The sequence below is a fragment of the Miscanthus floridulus genome, chromosome 3 (assembly GCF_019320115.1).
Source record: "Miscanthus floridulus cultivar M001 chromosome 3, ASM1932011v1, whole genome shotgun sequence".
Lineage (NCBI taxonomy): Eukaryota > Viridiplantae > Streptophyta > Magnoliopsida > Poales > Poaceae > Miscanthus > Miscanthus floridulus.
The window spans coordinates 56,766,151-56,791,137 of NC_089582.1; the positions used below are offsets into that span (position 1 = coordinate 56,766,151).

General features: G+C 40.1%; 2 protein-coding genes across 5 annotated transcripts; both read right to left on the bottom strand.

Annotated features, from left to right (window-relative positions):
- Positions 1 to 11,529: 11,529 nt before the first annotated feature.
- LOC136541684 (uncharacterized) lies at positions 11,530 to 15,071 on the bottom strand. 3 transcript variants are annotated; one of them, XM_066533695.1, is made up of 4 exons: positions 14,758 to 15,067; positions 13,756 to 13,827; positions 12,766 to 12,862; positions 11,530 to 12,676 (listed from the first exon to the last, which is right to left on the bottom strand). In XM_066533695.1, exons 3-4 carry the CDS (start codon positions 12,777 to 12,779, stop codon positions 11,719 to 11,721), a joined length of 972 nt encoding a protein of 323 aa, XP_066389792.1. In that variant the 5' UTR covers positions 12,780 to 12,862; positions 13,756 to 13,827; positions 14,758 to 15,067; the 3' UTR covers positions 11,530 to 11,718. The 3 variants fall into 3 exon arrangements, with proteins under 3 accessions (XP_066389792.1, XP_066389789.1, XP_066389790.1); XM_066533692.1 differs by having other exon boundaries at positions 11,530 to 12,998; positions 14,758 to 15,071; XM_066533693.1 differs by having other exon boundaries at positions 11,530 to 12,862; positions 14,758 to 15,065.
- A 1,331-nt stretch (positions 15,072 to 16,402) lies between these two features.
- LOC136541683 (sterol 3-beta-glucosyltransferase UGT80A2-like) lies at positions 16,403 to 24,066 on the bottom strand. Of its 2 annotated transcripts, XR_010780431.1 has the most exons (15): positions 23,817 to 24,066; positions 22,123 to 22,289; positions 21,406 to 21,648; positions 20,944 to 21,055; positions 20,676 to 20,846; positions 20,443 to 20,506; positions 20,292 to 20,349; positions 19,864 to 20,041; positions 19,443 to 19,573; positions 18,201 to 18,303; positions 18,011 to 18,087; positions 17,277 to 17,324; positions 17,056 to 17,205; positions 16,552 to 16,866; positions 16,403 to 16,419 (listed from the first exon to the last, which is right to left on the bottom strand). XR_010780431.1 is itself a non-coding variant. In XM_066533691.1 (14 exons), the coding sequence occupies exons 1-14, from the start codon at positions 23,884 to 23,886 to the stop codon at positions 16,678 to 16,680; spliced, it is 1,761 nt and encodes a 586-aa protein (XP_066389788.1). In that variant the 5' UTR covers positions 23,887 to 24,066; the 3' UTR covers positions 16,429 to 16,677. The 2 variants fall into 2 exon arrangements, 1 of the variants encoding a protein (XP_066389788.1); XM_066533691.1 differs by lacking the exon at positions 16,403 to 16,419 and having other exon boundaries at positions 16,429 to 16,866.
- Positions 24,067 to 24,987: the final 921 nt, after the last annotated feature.

Consider the following 24,987-nt stretch of genomic DNA (forward strand, 5'->3'; position numbering starts at 1 on the left):
CATGTTCTGACACCTAAAGGTATCTCTGTAGACCTAAGCAAGGTGTAGGATGTGTTAAATTAGAAATCTCCCAAGTTAGTGCATCAGATTCGTCAGTTTCTTGGTCTTGCTGGTTATTATCAGTGCTTCATTCCTGACTTCTCAAAAATAGCTCAGCCGATAACCAAGCTGCTCTAGAAAGATGTTAAGTTTGTATGGAGTCTGGCTTGTGAAGAAGCTTTCCAAGCCCTGAAATTTTTTTTTACCATTGCTCCTGTTCTTGCCCAACCAGATATTGATAGACCATTTGATGTGTATTGTGTTGCCTCAAGGATTGGACTAGGATGTGTGCTTATGTAGGATGGACGTGTGATAGCTTATGCTTCATGTCAACTAAAAAAGCACGAGGTGAATTATCCCACCCATGATTTAGAGCTTGCTGTTGTGGTGCACGCTCTAAAAATTTGGTGGCATTATTTGTTGGGAAATAAAGTACATATTTTTATGGATCATAAGAGACTCAAATATATTTTCACTCAGTCTGAGCTAAACATGAGGCAACAGAGATGGCTAGAGCTAATCAAGGATTATAATCTAAAGGTTCATTACCATCCTGGAAAAGCTAATGTGGTAGCTGATGCTTTGAGCCAGAAGTTGTATCAAGTTGAAGAAGCACCCTTGTCTCTCAACCATATTGAGGTGCTAGCCCATATTGCTCTAGTCTTAGATTTACTTAAGCAAATTATTATAGAGCAAAGGCATGATGCTTTAGAAATCCCACACATCATAAGTTAATTGCCGAAGGGCATGGTCCTCATTTTAGTATTGATGAGCAAGGTGTAGTGAGGTTTAAGAATAGATTGGTTGTTCCCTCAAGTGATGAGCTTCGAAGAAAGGTTTTGGATGAAGATCATCATTCCAAGTTGTCCATCCATCCAGGAAGTAATAAAATGTACCATGATTTGCACCACTTGTATTGATGGTAAAATATGAAGCAGGATATCACCAAGTACACCACGGAGTGTGAGACTTGTGGAAGAGTGAAGGCAGACCATATGCGTACCTCGAGATTTTTGTAGCCCTTGTCTATTCCTGTTTAGAAATGGGAGGAGATTTCCATGGATTTCATTGTGGGTTTACCCCGCACGTCCAAGGGCTATAACTCTATTTGGGTCATTGTGGATCGCCTTACCAAGTCCACTCATTTTCTCCTGGTGGATACCGGATATTCAGCTAAGAAGTATGACAAGTTGTATTTTGACTAGATTGTGACCCTGCATGGAGTTCCTGTTACTATCGTCTCTAATAGAGGGTCAGTCTTTGTCTCTCGTTTTTTGGAGCAACTTCAGCAGTGTCTTGGTACTAGTCTCCTTAGAAGTTTAGCTTATCATCCGCAAACTGACGGTCAGACAAAAAGGGTAAATTAGGTACTTGAGGATATGTTGAGAGCTTATGCCATTTCCTTTCCAAAGAAGTGGGACGAATGCTTGAACTTAGCTAAGTTTTCTTACAACAATAGCTATCAAGAAAGCATTCGTATGGCACCCTTTAAAGCTCTGTATGGAAAGAAATGTAGGACACCACTTAACTGGGTTGAAGTGGGAGACCGTGGATATTTTGGGTCTGATTTTATCAAAGAAGCTCAAGAGCAAGTTAGTATTATTTAGAGCCATTTGAAGACAGCTCAAAGTCATCAGAAAACTTATATGGACAAGAGAAGAAGGCCCTTGCAATTTGAAGTTGGTGATCATGTGTATCTCAAAGTGTCACCCATGAGAGGTGTGCATCGATTTGGTGTCCGTGGGAAGCTATCCCCTCATTATGTTGGGCCTTATATGGTTTTGGAGAGATGTGGTCATGTTGCTTATCGTCTCTAGCTCCTGGATATTTTGTCAGCGGTGCATAATATCTTCCATGTTTCACAGTTAAAGAAATGTTTGGGGGTTCCCGATGAAGCTGTGGAAATTGAAGGACTTTTCCTCCAGCCCAATTTGTCGTATATTGAGCATCTTGTCAAGATCTTGGACAAAAAAAGAAAGAGTGACTAGAAATAGTATGGTGAAGTTTTACAAAATTCAGTGGCAAAATCACTCAGAGGACAAAGCAACGTGGGAGCAAGAAAGCTATATCTTGAAGCATTATCCCCACCTTCTTTCTAGTTGATCGAGGTAATTGTTTAAATCAGAATTTATTTCTTATCTCTTTTCCCACACTAGGCACATAAAATCTTGGGACGAGATTTTGTTTAAGAGGGGAAGAGCTGTAACACGCTCGGTGTTACACCCTAAATTATTTACTAAAACACGTCATGAGCATCATACTTATGGGGTAATGCATGTGATGAAACGAATAGGTGAAGTATTTCAACTAAAACAATCAATAAGAATGCAAAATGAAAAGTTACTCCACGATTCGTACAATTATCAAGTATGGTTGTAAAGCAATTTTTATTGAGTAAAATTACTATAGAACTTATATATGGGGCTTAAATAAAGTTTGGAGTGTGAACTTTGTAGAAGCTGATGAAATACTTGCTGTTGAAAAATAACCTTGCTAGCTAATATTTCTAATAGCTTAGAAATGCAATTTGAAATAGAGTTCAACTCAAAACTTAAAAAAATTTCCAAGTCTGTTGACAGTTAGACATTGCTATGTTTAGCCAACTATTTTGAGGAATTGGGTTAAAGAGCGATGTAGTGTTATAACTTGATTAAGTAGCCTCATATACCATCTTGAGTGTAGTGAAGATCGTCTATGTTTAGGAGTAACGGTTTGGTTGCGGTAGAAGCTTTAAAAGTCATGCACAACACGTTTTTGGTTTGCTTCCCCCGTGTGGACGCGGTCACCGTGCGTCAGTGGTCGACGTCGCCGCATCGGTGCGCCTTGCGTGCACCCGCGTGTTGCCATGCTGGGCTGGCTGTGTGCCATGGGAATAGTCATGGGTGCTGTCGTGTGAGGCCGCCATTACTGCCGCACGACCGTGCCGCACTACCGCCCGCCCTATGTGCTGTCGTGCTACCAAGTTCACCATGCATCACGACACACCTATTGCCGCTGCCGTTGTACCCCCGTGCTCGTGTCTACGCCCTGGCCCGGTTTGATTCCGTGCACATGGTTGCACCCGTCGTCATCATGCCATTGATGGCGCTGCGGCGCGCGGGCCAGGCCAGCGTGAACATGTGCGTGCTCGTTCGCTAGTGGCTAGACTGGGTCGCTGCGGTTACATCAATCGCGTCCCACCAAGGTGTGTCATAGCAGAGCCCTGGCCATATTCCACCGTCCTCACTCTGCCTCCCATCTCTCTGCCACTGCTGTCGCCTTGCGCCCATGAGTGCGTCAGAGATAGGTCACCTCTATTCAATTCAGCTTGTCTGCACCTCTGCCCTCACGTCTCCTCGTCGCCTGACCCTGCACCACCTTGATGACGGCCCGACCAGGCACCAATTTGGCGTCTTCCCACTGGTGCGCCATTAAGGCCATGCCATGGCCACAACCGAGGGCAGACCTCCCATCCCTCCACTCGAACCCAATTGCCCACGCCAGTAGGTGTGCCTTGCCTTCCTTTTCATTATGCGTGCCTCGTTGCTCAATTGTTGTGGGTTTCGGCTCTTTCTAAATCGACTGATTGGAGGCGGGGATGGTAGAGGTCTAAGCACTACACTGAGTCTAGGATTCAGGTGTGGCGGCTTGGAGTCCAAGTTTGGACGGGGATCTGGACCCCTTGACAGGAGAGTGATGGGTTGGTCCTGCTTGTGCCTGGGGTACAAGCAGAGCATATGTTTTGGGGTACCCAACTAGGTACATTGATTCGCGAATCGTTAGGTAATCCGGTATGACTTGTCTGCAGTCTAGCACTGTAGTAAGAACTAGAAAATGAAAGATGGTGAAATGGATCTGTTTGCTCAACTCTTGTTTGAAAGTAGAACAGGTGCTTACATAGAATGGTTAGATAATGAACTAATCATGACTATTAATAAGAAACATACATAAGGATTCACTACTAGTATTACTTTTTTTGCAAAAAGGAAACCCAGCAAACCATAAAACTTATCATATCCTTTGGAGTCGAAAAATTATTCTCACTAGTCGGGTAAGTCTTGCGAGTACATTGTGTACTCAGGGTTTATTTACCCCTGTTGCAGGTGCAGTTTGAAGAGTAGCTGTTGTGTGGAGTATTCTTCTGGTGGGTATAGATGGATCCATGTATTATACCGTTAGATGTTTATTGTAATTCTGTTGTTTAAATTCCGCACTCTGAACTTAGTATTGTAATAATGTATTTCTCAGAACTCTTGTTGTATGAAATGGACTAAGTATTGTAAATTTGTTCTCATTATTGGATCATAGAGGAAAAACGTGGATTATTCGAGTTCTTCCTTGGGGTGTGCTCGACGAAATCCGTTCGATGTAACTTGCTTTCAGGGTGCTTAGTGTCTAGTAGAAGACGAGCGCCTCCGAAGGTGTGTTATTTCGGGCGGTTCTGCCACATCAATATCTACAACTTTTATTTTGGTCATTTCTTCATCCGATAAAGTGATAGTAACATTGATCACAAATTTTGCATCTCTTTTATATTTCGTGAAACTATAAGAGAGATATGTAAATTTTGTGAACAATGTATAGTACCACTTTGTCGGATGAACAAATGACCAAAATAAAAGTTGTAGATCTTGATGAGTTCTACAACTTTTATGTTGATGACTTTTTCAGCTGAAATCATTTACTCTTTCAAAATATTGTTTCAAGTTGATATTTTTTTAAATTCAAATTTTGAAGTCATAAAACAAAGTCACATGAAAAGATGATAAAAAATGAAAGTTGTAGATCTTGAAAATCTATAGAACTTTGTTGTTGACAACTTTTTTATTTTAAATTATTTTGTCAACAAAAACTATGTTTGAATTTCTCAAATTTGAAATTTAAAATTTTCAAACTTCCTCGGATGGAGAAACAACCAAAATGAAAGTTGTAGATCTTGAAAAGTTATAGAACTTTGTAGTTGACAACCTTTTCATTTGAAACCATTTTGTCAAGGAAAACTACGTTTGAATTTCTTAAATTTTAAATTTTAATTTTTCAAACGACCTCTGATGGAGAAACAACCAAAATAAAAGTTGTAGATCTCGAAAAGTTATAAAACTTTGTAGTTGACAACTTTTTGATTTGAGATCATCTTGTCAAGAAAAACTAGATTTGAATTTCTTAAATTTGAAATTCAAAATTTTTAAACGACCTCGGATAGAGAAACTACCAAAATGAAATTGTAGATCTCAAAAAGTTATACAACTTTGTAATTGATAACTTTTTTATTTGAATTTATTTAGGGCCTCACACAATCAAAGTACTAACATTTATGATACAAAATTAGTACCATTAAATTAATTGTGAAATATATTTCGTATTAAACCTAGTTCGAGACATAATTGTTAATTAAATTTATTATAAATTCGATCAAACTTAAGTTAGTTTGACTTGCATAAATTCCATAGTTATATGTTTTTTGGGACGGATGTATTGGATATCTGTGATCATGCATCTGAATGTGTTCATATTTGTTAGTTTCGTCATGTAATAATGCATTGGTCAAGATTTGTATGGTCATTTTTAAGGAAAACTGCTATTTACCGTCGTTGGATTTTCAAGAAGAAATATGTGGAATTTATTGTCAAATGTTTTGTCCAGATTTATTCATACTTGCCATCTTAAGTCTACTTGTCCATTTATTCAGTGAGATTTAGGTCAGGAATTGGGGCTGTCGGGTTGATGAGGTTTTATTTCAGTGGTGGTGATGACGGTGCTTGTAACACCTCAAAATTTGCCACTTTTGAAAATAGAGTTAAAATGATATATTTCTGAATTTTGTGCTCATGAAAACATAGGAAAATAAAAATTTTCATTCAATTAAAATTCATCATAAGGTTTAGCAACATATTTATGCATACATGCCCTTGCATTTGATGTATTTTATTGAGTGGTTTAGATTAAAATTCAAAATGGTTTGAAATGCTTTTAAAAAGAAATTAAAATGGCTATGAAACAAAAGAAAATTTGAAAATAAAAGAATTTAAAAAGGTGTAAAATTTATTTTTGGAGAACTTACCAAAATTTCCCAATTTTATTTGAATTAAAAAGTGTGTTTCAAATCATATTCGAATTTGATTTGGTTTGCATTTAAATTTGGCTTTGAAAACAAAATAGGAGAAAGATTTGGAAAAAACTCTCCCTCACCCTCTCTTTCGGCCCAGCACCCCGGCCCTCTCCCTGTCTCCCTCTTCCTCTCACCCGCGTGGGCCGAGGTTGGCGCGCAGGCCCACTACTCCTCCTCCGTTATTTTTTTCTTTCTCCCCTGTGGCCGTTTTCTCCCACCGGCCTAGTGGTGTCCCATTCCTTCCACGCCGGCCTAGCTTCCGTGGGCCGCCCTTCTCCTCCCCGCTTGGGCCGAAGCCCAGGACTCCCCACTTCCTTCCCCGCCGTTCCGCAGCCCAGCTCAGCAGCCGGTGGCCTCAGCCTAGTCGTTGTCGCACTCGCGCCCGTTTCCCCCTTCCTCTCTCTGGCCGACATCCTGGCCCCGCTCCATCTGTCGTCGACTACCCGGGCCCGCCCGTCAGTTCTGCCTCCTACCTAGGCTCGTCGTCAAGACGAACTCGCGCCGAGTGTCCGTGTCCGCCCCGGCCTTGCCGTTTGTCGTGCGCCCCACGCGAAGCGCCCTATAAAACGAAGCCCCGAGGCCGCACGCCGCCCCTATCCCCTAATCCTAGCGCCTAGACGCCTCGCCCTAGCCCTAGCCGCGTCGTGCACCCTGGTCGGACTCCGTCGAGCCACCCTCCGCCGCCATTAACTCCACCGTCGATTCACCGCAGTTCGGGGCCGTACCGAGCACTGAGACGAGGTGAAGAACCCTATGGCGCCTTCCCCTCCTCTCTTGCTCCCATCTACCGTAGTGTTGCCATCGTATTTTCGTCGCCAGCTCCAAGCAACCCATGCTGCCGCCGCTCGCCATCGTGCGGTCGTAGCCTTCCCCGAGCCCTCCATTGAGCTCTACACGAGCTTCTCTTTCTCCCCGATGTTCTCCCGTGCCTTGTGGTGACCGGGAGCATCAAAGCCAATGTCGCTGGCGAGCTCTGGCAATGGCGCCACCGCATGTAAACCCATCGCCGGCCACCTACATTGCCCGCTTCCATCCCGGGCGTCCAAATCTAATCCGACGTCCCAAATAGAAAGGTACCCCTTCGCTGTTAGATTTATAAAAGAGTCCCTCGGTTTCTTCTGATTAGAACCCGCGGTCCATTGCGTACTTCACAGTTTACGCTTTCTTCTTTTAAAAGCGTAGTTTCGTCAGTTTAGATAAAAAATACGTTTTCACTTATTTACCGTTTTGCCACTGATTTTGTTTTAGCCATAATTTCTTCGTTTTAACTCTGATTTGATCCGTTCAACTTGTGTTAGGTTCGTAATTTCATAATCTACGTGTTCATATTACTGTTATGTAGGTTTTCAACTTTTAAAATTCATGATTAGATTTGATCTACTATTCGATTAAAAGAAATCTTGTTTAAATCATATCTTCTGCGTTTTAACTCTGTTTAAACCCATTCAAGTTGCGTTAGATTCATAGCGACAAGATCTACGTGTTAGTAACAATATTTATCATGTCACTAATACTAGGATTTCATGGTTTAAATTCTAATTTGAACAATAATTATGCAACTGAGTTTTCTAAATAAAATATTATTTATTTTACTTTAGTATTATAATTCAAACTTAAATTTGACTTAATTTATATTACCTATAAAATATCTTATATATGTTTTTATATAATTAAAACACATGAAGCTAATGGTTTTATTAGTAGATCTTTCGGTAGATGTATCTTTTTCACCATAGCTTCGATTAGTGTGCTCTTCGCGTCTGTATGTTCGTAGTGAGACGTAGATTTGTTTTATAAACTTTTCTTCTTGATTTTATGATTGATGTACTATTCTAATTTAGATCTATTGTTTGCTTCGTGTATGATTGTATGGATGCTTGTGTGGTGCTTTATGATTACGTCCAGTCGGTGAGATATATATGGTGATCAAGAAGAAGAAGAACGTTGAAGATTAAAGCTTACCGAAGGATCGGTGTTTTAAGACAAGTATAGCATGGGATCTTCCTTGTTACCTATTCACCTTTAATCATTTAAGCCATACTACATGTGTCTACCTTGACTGTCATTAAGGAATTCCTAGTACTTTGTACCTTGTATCTTGATACCTTTGGGGTATTGTATTGGATAGTATGATGCTAGTGCTCAACTACAACCATGATCCTGTAACTTGACTAATGTAATATGCAATAAACACTAAAAGATGCTTTTTAGCAACCTAGAACAAGGGGGCTAGAGCATTCGGCTGTTTTATGGTGCTCTAGATTCCTCTCCCTAAGGACTTATCTGTAAGTGATCATCTGGGACTTACAGTACAGCTGTGAGGGCTATATGGCTCTGGCTTTAGCTCAGTATGAGGACCTTTTCTAGCTTGTTAGTGGTTATCTTTATTGGCGTAAGAATGGCTTGCCGAATTGGGTATAGGACAACCTCTACTCTTATGTGTATAGCCGTGATGGAATTGTGTCATTCGACATGGGGGTTCATATATCTGTTTACCGAGTGAATCTAATGGCCCTAACTTGTTAGACGAACCTTTGAAAGGCTTCATAGTGAACCCTGCCGACCTTCCTTAGTAGTGGGTCAAGAGGCTGATCACCTCGGGCGAAAGGGTAAATTACGACTTACAGTGAAAGTGTACAATCTCTACAGAGTGTAAAACTAGTATATCAATCGTGCTCATGGTCACGAGCGGCCTTGGAACCCTTATGGAATAGATGATCACTAATGGTTAATAGATGATGAACACTAATGACATGGATGATGAAGATGCTCACTAATGATTAATTGTTTATGCTATTCATTATTCATGTTTACCTGATCATGTGTTTACGGGCTTGTGATAAACTTGTTGCTACTCAATTGCTAAAATCATGTCTCATTAAAAGCTAATCGCACTAAACCAGTGTCAGCCTTTTGAGCCTCATGAACCCCATGTAATATTTGTTGAATACGACATGTACTTACGCTTACTTTACTTTTAAAATATTTGGATAAAAATCCCGGATGGGTATCAGATTGCTAGAGTTTGGAGGAATTAGGCTTGTGATCAACCAGTCAGTTGTCCCTGTGGAACTGGAGTCTTCGCTTGAGGATCGGAGTTGTCTTTTCGTTGTCTATACTCTGAGGTTATATTCTTTATACTAATATGTTATGTATTTAAGCATTGTCTTATGACATTACCCTTATTTGTAGCTATATGTGAGATTTGACTTCCTGAGCTCACATATAGTGTGTATCTGGTTTTGTTCTTAAAATCGGGTGCGACGGTGCTTCCCGATTCCCGAACTCCACAAAAGAAGAACAGTAATAGGGTGGATGGGACAAGTCAACCACCCATTTGAGACGGGCATACTCGCTCTGTCCCAAATTATTTGTTATTTTTGGTTTCCGTACCATAAGTTTAACTCGATTTATAGAAAATGCGTACAACATTTATATCTCAAAATAAATTTATTAAAAAACTAGATTCAAAGGTCCTTCCAATGATACTAATTATGTACCATAAATTTTAATTTTAATATTTTTTAATATATATTTTGTCAAAGTTGTTTCTCGGAAATGAAAACGATAGATATTTGGGATGGAGGAAGTACTGTACAGCTCTGGAAGTTGCTGAATAAAAAAAAGATGGGGCAAGGGAGTCTCTACGGAGTTGAAAAGGAAATTAAAAAGCATGCGAGAGCATCACAAACGCATGGCAAAGTAAAAAAGCACAAAAAAGAAAAACACCAGCAAAATATGGATGAAGTTGATCATGTTTGGTTAGTTGACTGAACGCTACGACGTCAATTCCTAGCACAGGAGGGGCCGGAGCCCCTACTGAAGATGGATTAAAAAGAAAACAAACAAGACGTTAAACAAAAGGAGAGGACAACAAACTCTATGCATTATTGATTACCGATCGATATCGACATGGCATAATACTGGTGTCCTATTTGTTCATGGCAATATCGTTTTCAATTTCGTTTCCATGAAAAAAATATGAAAATGTAAAATAATTTAAGTTTCTTCCCATCATTTCTGACCGTTTTAATCCCTTTTAAAGGTTCATGATGCGACGTCTTTTGTCAACTGGTTTTCCCCAACCATATCCTTGCATATGCTACTGGTACGCACTCAGAAACAAATTGAAGCTGACAAGGTACCTTTCAGCTGTTCAGCATACTACCATACTGACAGAGCACGCAAGAGATGCCGATATGATAGGTCATCTCTCTTGAGCAATCAGACCCAGCAGTGGCAAACGTTCGGCTCTCAGATTCTCATCCCCAGCTGTCCAACGATGATGCGTTGCCAACTCGCACCAATAGACGCGTTCGGTGTTCCTCCATTACTGCAAGAAACAGGTTGGGAGAAGGCAGGAGGTTTGCAAAGCTGGTCGAAGTAGAGCTCCAGGCAGCGTTCAGGAAAAGCAATGCTTATAGTTAAGCATGTTTGGATACTAATCACTAGCTAGCTAAGAATTAGTTTAAATTAGCTCTAGTGCATCCAAACATAAGAGTTAATAGGTGGGCTAATTTTTAGACAAGTCTTCAACCAGTTGTTAGCCAACTAACTAGCCAACCTTAGTAATTTGAGCTACTTCCTCCATTCCTAATTATAAGTCATTCCAAGAATCTCGGAGAGTCAAAGTATCTCAAATTTGACTAAAATTATAGAAAGAATTACAAAGATTTATGACATCAAATATGTATACTATAAAAATAGGATTAATGAAGAATATGATGATACTTATGTGGTATCATAAATGTTGTTATGTTATCATATAAATTTGGTTAAACTTGAGATGTTTCGACTCTCCAAGATTCTTAGAATGACTTATAATTTGGTACGGATGGAGTAATTTTTAGTCCAATTAGTAACTAACCCTTGCTCATCTAAATATGCCCTTAGACAAATTACTCCTATGTAGTTACCAAATGTTTTAGTTGTTTTTCTTAGGACATTTTTGATAAGCTAGGGCTAGTTACTAGTTGGGCTAAAAACTAACACAAATTGGTTGTGGGTTGGCTAGCTAATTAGCTGACAACTATTTGGAGGCTTGGTTAAAAAATAGCCTATCTATTAACCTAGTAATTTTAGCTAATGTTTAGCGATCTAGTAATTAACTCTTGTATCCAAATAGATCCTTAGTTTGTCAAAACCAAAATAAAAAACACGCGCGACAATTTTATTTTACTTATTTTACTACTTAGACCCCATTTGGAGCACACGAACTTCACGGGAATCAACAGGAAACAGGGGGAAAATCCAGCATTCCAAAGAAGGGAGATATGCAGTCAACGCAGTCACACTGATGCCATTTCTGAGAAATCACCAGGCAAGTATAACAACAATCGCCTGCATGTAATCCAATAACATTTTAACCCAATTGAGAACGAAAGAAAAACCCAGTCCAATCGTGAGTAAAATGGCATTTAATAAGAGAAATATATATATAGTTGCTTTTGCATCTGGGATAGATTGTTTACACAGATTAAATTAAATACACTAACACACTAAATAAAAAACGTAGCCTTGGCATATATTTACAAAGATAGCATGGATGGATCCAACAATGAAGTTCTACAGTGGAACTGCTATTGCTTCCATCAGTAGTGACTTCTGTGCGTGTACCGCAGCCGCTGCCGCCTGCTTGGCACCACCGACGGATTTAGGCTCCTGCCAGTCCCTGAATCTCGGGCACCAGCATAGGACCTATCCAGAAGCATGTGACGATGTCCACGAGAGTTGCTGCGGTGTCCAGAGTGGTGATTTGAGAAGCCCCTTTGCAGTAGACTCCGTGTGCTTGACCGACGACCCCCCTGCCAACCTGAATGCAAGGTTCGCCTACTGCCTAATGAAAGCCTGGGTGAAACTCTGTTGTTCTGTGGCAGCCTTGCCAAATTACGCCTTTCATTTGACCAAATGCTAGGGGACCCTAGCGCTTCATTTGGCCAAACCCTTGGGGAATCAAGTATATTATCTGGTGATTCAACATGGTCTGAGTACCATTCACTACTTTCATCGTCGGAGTCTATGTCTGGGGACATGTCATCTCTAGTCTCAATAACATAGTCACCAACTATTATTGCCCCAGGTACCTGGGACCTGATTGCACTGATGACATCGCCGACCTCCTGCTCATGCTCAAGGCGATCCCAAGTTCTTTTTCTTGACAGATCTACATGAGCAGGCTTTGTAAGCACGTGTGCAGTCCTTGCATGTTCACGCAGTTGCTCATAGTTTCCAGTAAATTTGCAGGAATCGTGAGAGCAAGTTCTCAACTTATTGTCTAGATACTGTCTCACATCTCCAGCAGGAATCCAGCCAGATACAGATCCTCTACAGAGAGGACATTTCATTTCAGCAGAACTTTGCATGGCATCATGGCATTCCCCCAATACAATACTTCCTTCAACAGGTAAGGTTGAGTTTTCAAATTCTTGATAGTTAGTGAAATCAGAATCAGGTCTAGATATGTCATCTGGATTTGGACCACTGTTTACATTGGTATGATAAGATCCTTCATTATCAACATGTCTTCCGAGTCTTGGGCTCCGTGAACGTCTAGAAATCATATTATAGTGAGCTCTTGGTTGGACAGTTCTGATATTGGAGTTTGAAAGCACCGAATAGGTTGAGTGTGAAGCACGGACCTTACTATCACCATTCATTTTTCTGAACCGGTCAAGGCAATTAGAGTGTCGATGGCTTGTGTTACAAATGTAACATCTGCAGCCATTCTTGTATGAACTGCATATAAGTAAAACGGCATTGTGGGGTTGCTCCATACAAATAGGGCAAGAAAGCCTGTCCCATTCCATATACAGAGCAGTGCGTGATGTGACTGTAGATTTGTTACTTTTCTTACTTGTCATCTTGAAACCAACTGTGTTAAATTGACTTAACCGTTAGAATTGTTGAAAAAAGTAAGTTGTTGTATCAAGTTAAAAAGTTAAGCAGTTTAGGCAAAAAGAAATTGTGAGAACATATTTTTCTGTACTCATAAAAAACAGATAAATTTTTCTATATAAACACAAAAGCAAGTGCCCAGACCAAGAAAGAAGATAAGTCAATACTAAGTATCAAGTATTCCACTGTGAAGCTTATTAAATTAATATTTTAGATCATTTAAGGGACAATTTTGGTTTCCAACAGATATTTTAGTTTCAAAAAGAGGGCATTCTGGTTCAAAGGATCTCCCACCTTGAAAACATATACCAGCCATATATTTCTAAAAAGGTAGTAGGGCATAAACATTCAGATAAGTACCAAAGCCCAACAAAAGTTGAAGAGAATCTGCGCAACTCGATATAACAAATACAATATTAAAACAAATCATGAGTTACTGGCTGTGAATAACAATATATATTGTTCCAAAAGACATAATGGCAGCATTAAATAAGGCTCCTCTACAAGACAAATATAGTACTTCTACCCAAGGAAATGTCATTCCCTGAAAGTTCACATTAGCTTCCCAATGGCATGTTAGAAATGATAAAGTAGGTCGACTATAAAAAGTGGCCTAACTGAGCACATCTTATATAACAAAAAGAAGCAAATGGCACGTCAGGAAAAAACCTATGAGACCTGAAGCACATAATTAATATGTTCATTTGATATTTACACAAAAAGTTGGTACTAACCTACAAGAAGCAGTTGTATGTACTGAATACTTCAAGTGGATCAAGATCTGGGATCATATGTCACAGTTAACCCTGAAATCATTAGTAGAGTACTATATGTCAGCAAAAGCTAGAACATGAAAAATCAGATTGCATGAACTTTATTTCACTCAATTCTAACACTAGTACTATATAATTGACAGAATAACATGAACAGCCAAAAGTCATTGGAGAGTCTACTACAAAAGTCAAAAACGCATTGATCATTTTCATAAAATCAGGAAACCACATTTCACCATATCAAGGGTTTTCATGTGTCAACAATTGACCCATAATTCTATCAGTGGAACCCCATAACATTTTGCTTCTAGTATTGCCATGCCTCTCATCTCATTTGCAGATATAAAATTAATCAGTTGACAGTTGTCAGAAAAGGCATCACATAGGCTGTAAAAGGATCCCTTGAGCCCGCAAAGAAAATGAAACACAGGCTAATTCGCATATTGGCGACGGAAATTGCATCCTATTTAACACCAAGTTTTTTGGGCATACTAAACAGGAAGTTAGTGCCAAGATGCGTATGCGGTGAATGAACACCAATTAAGTACATTTGGCTTGGTCCTAAATTATTCCAGGTTCGCGGGCCGATGATGAACAATCGCCGGCACCCCAAAAGTCGACGCCCTCAGACCGTCGTCAGAACCAACGAAATCGCAATCCCCCCAACTACCACGGCAAGGATCACGAACCGGATCGGCACCAACCCAGCAGCGCCTGCCTCCCCGAATCGAAACCCTACGCATCCACCCAAATCGAGAAGGGGCACGCCACCACCAGGGGTAAGATGAACAACCCCGATCGCAGCGGCGTACGCAGCACTTACCGCCACCATCCCCACACGCAATCGATCTACCGACACGGACGGAAGCCGCGGCGGAATCGAGCAAAGACAAGAGACGAGAGAGGCGCCTAAATCGACGGACGGCGAACTGAAAAACAGAGACAAAAAGGTGGAATTTTTACGGGGGGTTTGACGAGCGAGCGGCTGCGCCGGATCGGACGGGGCTCCTCCCCCGCACACAGTTGCCTTTTCTCGGAAGGCTTTCCGATTTCTTTTGCTTTCTTTGCTTTCTTTGCTCGCGGAACGGGGGCGCGCCTGGCCGCCTGTTCCTGCGCTTATATTGGTGGGTGATCGCTGGGCGTGCGTCGTCGTGGTCCCCGGCCGGTCTCGGTTGCCAGCCGTGCTCTCTTCTGTTTCCGTCTCCGTCGGGCCCGGGCCCGGGCCCGGCCCGTCATCCTCGCGTCGGTCCAGTGGGCCCCCACATGCCAGTGAGCGCGGTCCATGGCCGGCTGCGACGGTTTGTGTTTTTCAATTTTGTAGAAAAAAAAACGTACGGGAGGGACGACTTCAGAGTTCAAATCCGGAACTTTGGCGTGCACACAGCAGACCGTTCCAAACAAGAAAACATGCATAGACAATACTTGCTTGCTTTTCTTTTCTATACGTACTGGTTCATTCAAATGAGTTATTTCTTTTAACCTTGATGAAACGCTTAGAACGATATCTATCTTATATTAACATCTACATGTGTTCAAATAAATGCAATAACAAAACATATTGCATGAAGGCTTCAATAGAAGTAATTTGATATTGCAAATGTCCATGTCCTTTTCTTCCATAAATTTGGTTAAAGTTAAAAAGATTGACTTAGAGCAAAGTCAAAGTGAAGTTTGATTTGAACGAAGAATTGTGCCCATGCAAAAATGTATATCGGGAGCTTAAATGTAAATAAATGAATCTAATGCTCGATGTGATGTCTATATACAAAGTATTCCTCTGTTTTTTCATATGTCCTAAATCAAACATTTGTATCTTTTAACCATTAATTATTTTTTAAAAAAATTATATAGTTAACAACATAAAATTTAGGTTTTTTTTTACTTAGTATGAAAAATACTTTCATAATATATAATTCATATGTTGTGAAACTATATATATTTTTTGAAATCAATGGTCAAACCAGATATGACATGCAAAAAGACGGAACCCCTTGAAATTCACGAGCTAGCCGCTCCCACAAGCTGCAGCCATGCTTAGATCGTAGGTTTGCATTACGTATATTGAATTATTGATGGACCCGTTCTTTTCTTGATTTCTTCGTTGGATTCCCTATTACAGCTGGTCGCCTTTCATACCCCACCTTTGATATTACTGGGTCGTGCATGCTGACATTGCTCCCTTCTTAATTTCCACGAAGGTTTGACCAGCTATTTTCTCCACGCGGGCACACGGTAAAGGTGACAACTGACAATTTTACTGGCTGGAGGCAAACAAAATACTAGCACCATGTCAGTTGTTCACAGAGGAGCTCAACTAGAAGATCACATACACAATCGACAGCTATATGAACATCTCGATTGACCAAATCTCCACATGCAACATCGACAGCGGGGACAGCTATAAACATTTGAACTTGTCATGTCGTATTCAATATTCGCTACAGTGCTACTCCGAAACGTATATATTTGTAAAATGTAATTGGAGTCAGCCAACCGATAGCTTTGTAAAATATGCACATGTAAATTCAGCAGCAATCGGCTTCAGATCAAATAATTGGGTGGACAAAAGTTTGGATGAAATTCCGTAACAACCCAAAGGCCAGCGGTTACCGATCCCGCTTAGTTCTGTAATATATATACAGTTGTGAGGAGCCGAAGTCTCAAGTTACCGTATTGTATGCACACTGACCACAAGCTATATACATATATATAAAAATTCAAAAACTTAGTATATGAATAATTAGTAGCCCTACCTACATTCTTTAATCTTTATATAGGATGAAACAACTGGCGACAGATGTTGGTACTTCCCCTTCTTTAGAATGTGGTGCAACTTGTTCCAGTGATGCCACAAAATCAAAGCAGGTGCTTGGAAATGCAGGGTTAGGATGCCATGCCAAAACACCTCTTTACAGGGAGAAGCAGCGGTCGCATGAATGTTGACTGTGGTGCAGTTGGCGTCGTCTCGGAATCCCTTTTCTGTGGAAGATGTTTTAAAAAGGATTTTACAGCCCCATCAACACCATCTTCTGATTCGATTGCCTTTGCTAGCTCAACAGCTCGTTCCTTTACCTGCAGTCAAACATAGCGAAACAACTCAATACGAATTGCAACTTCTTATTGCTTTCACATTTTTAGAAACATAGACACTAAAGATTGCAGGTAATATCTGCATTATTTTCAAACACCTCCTCCTTTATATAATCTCTTTAATTTCCCATCCTATGTATAGGCAACTAGCACAGAATTTAAAATGTTTACCTTTGGATCAATCATAAATTTGATTGCATCAATCAGTGAATGCAATTGTAATTGCTCCACAGGTATAGGTGGTGCCCCCAATCCTCTGGCATGCACCATGCTGCCCCAAAAGAATTGATCACCAAAGAATGGTATGATGGTAGTGGGGCACTACAAAATTTAGCGGTAAACACATCAGTCGGAAAACACACACACATAAATAGGAAGAGAGGAGGGAATACCCCAGCCTTAAGACCAGCAGCAGTAGTGCCAGCACCACCATGGTGTACCTGAAAAGGACAAAGGCCATATTACAAGTCGTTAATTCCAAGATAACTGAAGAGTACTTTTCTATATGAAGTTCCTCTATTAACAGCCAGTTTGTCTCCTTACGTCGATCGACTGCCATTCCTGGGTCTGAACTGTTTTTACATAGCACAGCAATATCACACTCTCAGAACAAAAATAGAAGAAACCACACTCAACAATGAAGATCAGTGCACTATCGCCAGTGTTCAGACACAGCACATAACACAGCCAGAGCTATTGTCAGAGGTAAAGCTAACAAAGGAAATGTCAAGCACTTCCATTGTCACAGCCTCACCAGGCATGACTTCTTTCAGTCTCTCACAAGTCCGCAAAAATACAAGGAACCACTTGCATTTCACTACCTCTGTTCAATAACATGATCAGAATCCCATTGATTCTGTACGTATTCCTAATCTTTGCGTATTTATTTATTCAACTCCATTAGTTCCAAATCCAACTTCTATATTTTTATTAGAATCCCAAGTATGAATTCCAGGACAACACAGCCTAACATGCAATGAGGAATGCAACTATACACATGATTTGCAATCAGCAAAGCTCATCTCTAATTCTTCCCAAATTTCATCTGCATAAGCTTTCCTCCATGTTAAACCATCATACTTGATTTTTGGCATATAAGCATCTGAGAAAGAAAGACAGGTCTTACCACAGCTTTGCATTGCAAAAAGAGCCAATCATGTGGAACATTATCAAGTACATACACAAATTCCTTCGATTCTTCCACTGCAAATAAAACAGTTAGACATGCGCATGCTATTATTATTTTTGACATGCAAAGCCTCTGAAAGTGAAGAACATGGTAACATATCAAAAGTTAAAGAACTCTTATAACGTACAATTTCCAAGCCCGCCCCAACCCTTGTTAATGATACCTCTCTGTCCAGTAATTTCAAGTGCTTGGACAATGATTCTTGTTAACTTGTCTGGTTCTGGAATTGGCTGGAAATAGGAGTCATCAGTAATAAACTAAAACAGAAGACAAACAAAAAAAAAAGTGTAGCAGCTACTTATCAGGAAGGCCAAAATGTCACAAAATAATTAAAACACAGCTGTAGGAAGATTTTATCTTGATATCAGTGATAAATTATTGCAGATAGGAATTGTACAGCAACAACTGTAGGCCAAAATGGTCGAGGCAACATTTAGCCTCAACAACTTTGTAGATGAGATTTGACTTATAGTAGTGGAACCAAAATGTAAGCATGTTTGAGATCCTTGCTATAAGATAAGAAAGCCTCATAGAGTATTGAAATGTCTTCTAATGTCAAACTTCATCTGAACATTTCAAAGAAATTCAGCTTAAGGTTCAAGTTCATGTCAACTACTCAAAGAAACTAAGCCCATGCTTTTGTTGGGCAAATTAAGGTTATTTTTTTCTCAAACAACGGAGGAGAGCTGCGTGTCATTTCATTAAGAGGAAAAAACAAGGGAGAGGCTGATCCTACACGCCGAACACCCATATACAAGATCATTTGCGCCACACCCTAGTTTACACATGACCACGACCCAGCAAATTACTCCTAATAAGTTTATAACATAGTAAGTTTTGAGTCAATTTCTAATCTACAGAAAATAAGGACTTTCATTGCAGACTAAAGCTGAGCTATGCTTTTGTGAGGCAATTAATTTTAACCAGTGCCATAACTGGACAGAATAATCTTTGAACTATAAAATGTCATTGTAAATCATACAGTTATCAGAAATACCAACTATAAGGCCGAGTGACTGACATGTGATCCTACAATCCTTGATACCAAAATGAGTCATACAATTGCATTTCCAAACCTCCAAGTTCCATTTTTATGGTTCATTGGAGTGCTCATGGGCACATCTTTATTTCACAAAATTTTATTACATGTCAGTTCCATCTAATAACAAACCTACCAACTCTATTTTCCATTTTTTCCACACGAACACAATAGAGAACGAAGAATGGACCAACATAGAATAAACAGTATATATACGGCATTTAGCCAGATATAAATGTAACACAATTTAAAGCATAATCGTGGCTTACATGTAGAAAGAAAAGTAAACTCATCAAAATACATTAGTTCTGAGCACTAAATAAAACTTACAAGGCTACCAAATCCAATATAAATAGGACTGTCACCACTCCCTAACCACCTCAAAAGGGGCTCGGGAGGCTCATAATTTGAAGCAAGATCAAGGAAACAAAATCCAACAACATCAATTTTAGGTCCCCAGTCTGTAAAAGAGGCACAGATTAATTTTTCAGCAATAAAAAAATCAGTTATTAACATCAGTAATAGTAACTATGACTCAGCGAAGTTTAGTTCCCGAAATTGACAGAAGTATTCAGATATTTAAGGAAGCTCATTAAATACAAATAAATAGTGACCATGCTTTGCTTTGATTTCCAAAATTGTATGACTAGTTTATGCACAATAATCTTGATGAAGTAAAAGAAAAGGTACCAAGGCATTTTCAAGATCTTGTTAACTTTGATTGGGGTATTACAAGGCATGAGGTACCGACCTTTTGGTTTGGGGACAAGGTAAGGACTCCAGATATATGCATGAGGAATATCATTCGAATAAGCATGTGTACCACTTAGGTATGTAACTGGTCTCAATTTCAGCTTCCGTTTTCGGAGATCATTTATCATATCCCTTATGCCAAGCCAGACAAAAGAGTCAACAATCTGGTATGAAAGCTGCAACCCAAAGTAATAGTCAAACGGGTGCCACATGATAGTCTCTGATATGTAATGGAACTGTTTCACATGAAACAGTGGGGAAGTTTCCTTTAAAGATAGAATGTCTACTTGTTGTATTATCATATTTGTCAAATATTTTTTTGATATTAGGTATTATGACAAAGTTTCACATTTAAAGTAATAGTCTTTACAACTAATAGACATTCTATCTTCTGATGATTACTTCACGCAACAACAATCAACTTACTCTATATCCAGCAGGTTGCTTCACATGAGAGAAAGGATGCGGAAATTCACAGGTAGGCCTGGCAATAAAATAAAAATCATCACTGATGCGCTTGAAGTTAAAATCTAGGCCATATTGGTCCATGCGAGAGAGAGAGAGAGAGAGATCTTACGTCCACGGCATTGTGAAAATTATGTGAATCGGTATATTGAGAGCCTCTGCCACATGTACATGTCCTGTATAGGCACTCATTGAGGTCAGCAGTTGAACTAAGATAACAAACAAAATGCGGTAAGTGTAAAGGCTATTCCTTCAGAGCCAAAAGAATGCCTTATAATTGACTTATTACAAGTTTAACAAATCAAACAGAAATGTAAAATAAAGTAGGAATAATAAGAGGATTACCATATGCTGCTGGATTAGCTATTATGGCGTCCGCACTAAAAGAAACACCAGTATCAATGTCCGGATCCTTGCAAGCAGGAAGCAAGGAGAATATGATGTCCCTAATCTGCTTGCGCTGGATAGGAATTTCTGATGGAGTTGCAGGCAAGAATCCTTTGTTCTTAACCATGTCTGCTCAAATTACCAACCCTGTACTGTTATGCAAGATATATTTATAGCAAACTCCAAGGTGAAAGCACAAAAACAATCAAGCATTACACTCACATACATCCAGCAAGAATTTTTGGATCTCCACCAAGGGGATAAAACTCCAACCCAGTAGTCATCACGAAGTCCTTGAAGTTGGCATGGGTTGCTAATCTAACACGATGACCGTAGTCCTGCTAACAGAAGTAATTGTTACTCATCTTGAACAAAACATAAAACAATTAGCATGTTGCAGTTCCATTTGGTGAAAAATTCAACAATTGGTATACTGGCTCCCTTATGCTGTGCTGGACCCTCAAATATTTGCTGCCAGCCAGTTATAACATGCACATAGCAATAACATTCTACAGCCTATTTTATCATGACATGCTCTCAATGCTTCGTTAGCTTATCGTAAATAAATTGGTCCACATACTGATCCTCTACAGGCACATTTCACAATATTTTAACTAACCACCATGAAAAAATCTAAATAATAGCGAAAGGATCATATCGTATCAAAAGAATTCGATAACATGCTCACCTGCAAACGTTTTCCTATAGCTATGAATGGCTGCACATCCCCTCTTGTACCAACAATCAGCATAGCAATTTGCATTGGTGGCCTGTGCTGAAGATCTGAAGAGTCCAATGGTTCACCACCAAAGGCCACATTGTGGTGATCCCCTGAAGGAAGATCAAGTGATGCAGCTTCAATATTAGTGGGGATATCGACAACTACAGTTCCATCATCTTTTAGTGTAGCCATTCGACTGAACAATTTTAGCTGCAATAAATTCAAAACAAGATGCAACAGGTAGAAACTGTCATTTAATTAAAAAATTGTAGAAAGGAATAAAAGTACACACATAACTAACTGATAGTGAATTGCAAATTTGCGAGCTTTGTGTTGTGTGAGTGTGGGGCGTGTGCTGTGTTTGTGAGGCTTTGATGGGGCTTGTTTTTTATTAACCTTTTTTCTTCTTAATATAATGACATGCAGCTCTAAGCTGGTTTGAGGGGAAAAAAATGGTGCTAGAAACTCAGCGATGATTACAGCTATCCGCTGCTAATTTTTCTACATTCATGGCTATGTAATAAAATACATTAGCAGTGCAACCATTAAATGTAGAATATGTTCCCTTAGAAAAACATTTTGCATGTAAACAGTGGCAAAAGACAAAAGCTACATATTTTTTGTCAAAAGCATGAATAATGAACCACAATAGCATGGGCGAGCAAACATGATAGTTTAGATTACCTTCTTTTTAATAGATATCTTCTTATCAACTACGGAAGATGCTTTTTTGCTATCTTCAGGTCTTGTTCTTTCAGAACCCGACACCTCTGAGGGCGTCTCAGAGCATTCAGTATTGTCCATTTCGCTGGAGCTTATACCCTCATCTTGTGGGAAACAATTGTTGGACACTAGAAGTACAAATTTCAAACAATTACATAAGAATAAAGTCAAGTTTCAGCAAAGCAGTGAAATGAATAAATACAACCAGCTCACCAGACAAAAAAATCAATAAAAAAACTTCAACAACTCTAGGAGCTAACATACTGTTTGCCCTAATCTCTTTCCATTGCAATAAACAACTATTGATCTATCAAATTATGCATTATTCGAGATGGGATAGAATCATAAAAATAATGACATAAAGCAAGCAACAGAATAGGTTTATGAAGAATCACATAACTAAGAATTAGAAGGTTAATCTATTAAACCACGAGGAAATCAAAACCACAACTAACAAGCAGTAACAAACATTGCAAGGCAAAACTTCAATAAATCCTAACAACTGTCTAGTGGAACACTTAGTTTTAGTCACTAGAAAATATAATAGAATAATGGCCATAGCAAGAGGAAAAGGTGACATTTTAGTCTTGGGTAAAGTCAAATTTTCAACCTCCAACAACATGCACGGAGTTCGATTTTCAACATTGAACTATGAATTGTCAAAGCGGCCAAATTTCATCCTCTGGTTAGTTTCAAAGATGGTCTTCTATTTTCTAAAAAAAATAAAAATCCAATTTAATCTCTAAAAATTCATAATTAATTTATTTTAAATAAAAAAATCTAAAATTACTACCAATTTTCTTCTAAAAATGGTATCTATCTGTTGCTACTCTATTTTTAGTTATTTTAATCTGATTTATTTCAAATAAATAATGAGGACGACTATGAGCAATAAAGCAATAGGAACATATAAATACATAAGTTATCAATAACTCCAAATAGAGCAGCAACATATATAACATTTTAAAAAAAATGGTACTAGTTTAACACTTTTCTGATTTAAAATAAATTAGTAATGTTTTTTTAGAGATTAAGCCAGATTTTATTATTTTTAGAAAATAGAAAACCTCCTTTAAAAACCGCTAGAGGACTAAATTTATCCGGAGAGGCCGTCTAGGACCAGACTGCCGTATAAGTTGGAGATTAAAAAATAGACTTTACCTTTCTACTAGTCTTTGAAGACAAAGGAACCAGGGGACCACGGATCAGGCAGGAAAATTCCCTTAGTCCCCAAATCCGTCCACTTCTACTAGTTTGCTGACCCAAACTGAAATTACACCGGAACACAAGAAAAACCAAAACATTGGCCCGCCTCAACCTCCCCTCTTCTTCGAATCAGGACGACTATCCCACCAGAATTCACCAGAAAGCCAGCAATGAGCCTGCTGCCTGCATATATAAACCCTAACGCCTCCCTCGAAATCGGCCACTAGAAGTCTAGAACCAACCTTGGACGCGACAATGCCACACCGCGACGCCATCGCTACCAAGTCCTAAGACCAACGCGGATAAAATCGCTTCGTAGAATACCGCTACGATGGAGGACACGACATGGAACGGAACCAGATTGGCTATGAATTTGACGATGGAGGAAGAAACAAGAAACTCCTATAATCATGGGTCGGACTATCGGAAAAGGGACCAAAGGGGCTCACCGGACGAGGAACCGATGTCCTCAGCGCCGGCGCCGGCGCCGGCGACACGGCCGCTGCTGGCTTCCTTCATCGGCAGCGGGAAAGGCTTCTAGAAGCTTCCTTCCCTCCCTTCCTCCCGAGGGGGAAGGCCTCCTCTAGAAGACCAGAACCTCCAAGCGGGCCACGCCACGAGAGTCGAGAGTCGTCGGAGGCTCGGAGCCAGAGGAGAGAGAAACGGAGAACGCGGACGGAGGCTTCTCAAGGCCATTGGGCAATTGGGTAGGGGACACGTGGCGGCATCTGGAAGCGAAGACGTTCGCACCAGGTGCGGACGGACGGTCCGGATGCGTGGTGGACCAGGTCTGCGGGTGATCGAATTGCCGTTGAAAGCGGTTGAGCGACCTTCAGTCGTTGAGAGGGATTTTTTTTTTAATTTTAACGCTGTTTGGAAACTAATTTTAAATCTAATACTGTTTATTTGTTTTTTTCAAAACTAACACTTTTGGTCGTGCCTATTGCTATGGCGCAGGTGGCACGGCGGGTGGCTGACGTGGCGACGACCGCAAAGGCTAACCGGTGACGTGGCAGGGTCTACCGCGCCACCGATCTTGGCGCGGCAGAGCCGAATAAAAGCCTCGCAGTCAGTCCCGTCTGCCCGAGCAGCAAGGCCTCTTGCCCACGCCTAGCCACCACGCCCGTCCACTCCAGCCCGCCGCCGAGCATGTCGGCCGTCGCGCCACGAACGCCGGCACGCCACGGCCGCCGGCAACCCGGTACGGCCGCCGCGCCCGCACGTCGGCGTGCCACCCCCTCCGGCCACGCACGCCGGCTGCCAGCCATGCTCATCGAGGCCAGCGCCCGCGTCTTCCGACCCGGTCTAGCGCGTCACCGCCGTGAGGTACTTTCCTAGTGTATTTGTTGATTGAATTGGCATCATTAGTATAGTAAATTAGTAAAATAAATAAAGTTATTATAATTAGTAAAGTATAGTTAGTATAGCCAGTAAAGTTAGTTAGTATATGTAATATAGTAAGTTAGTATAGATAGTAAAGCTAGGTAGTTTAGTTAGTACAGTTAGTGAGTCTAGTTATACATTGGATTTAGTCTAATTAGTTGTTGTAGTTAGCCTTGTATAGATGTTAATATTAGATTAGTTAGTATAGTTATAGTTAGAATATACATTAATATTACT

Bases quoted from the DNA above. Each gene is read 5' to 3' on its own strand.
- LOC136541684 (XM_066533692.1), bottom strand. From the start codon at position 12,987: ATGACAAGTAAGAAAAGTAACAAATCTACAGTCACATCACGCACTGCT.
- LOC136541683 (XM_066533691.1), bottom strand. From the start codon at position 23,886: ATGAAGGAAGCCAGCAGCGGCCGTGTCGCCGGCGCCGGCGCCGGCGCT. The intron at 20,847-20,943 runs GTATGTGAGTGT...TAATTTGAGCAG, and splicing joins TCCAAAAATTCTTGCTGGAT to ACATGGTTAAGAACAAAGGA. The intron at 17,206-17,276 runs GTATTCCCTCCT...TAAATTTTGTAG, and splicing joins CTGCTGGTCTTAAGGCTGGG to TGCCCCACTACCATCATACC.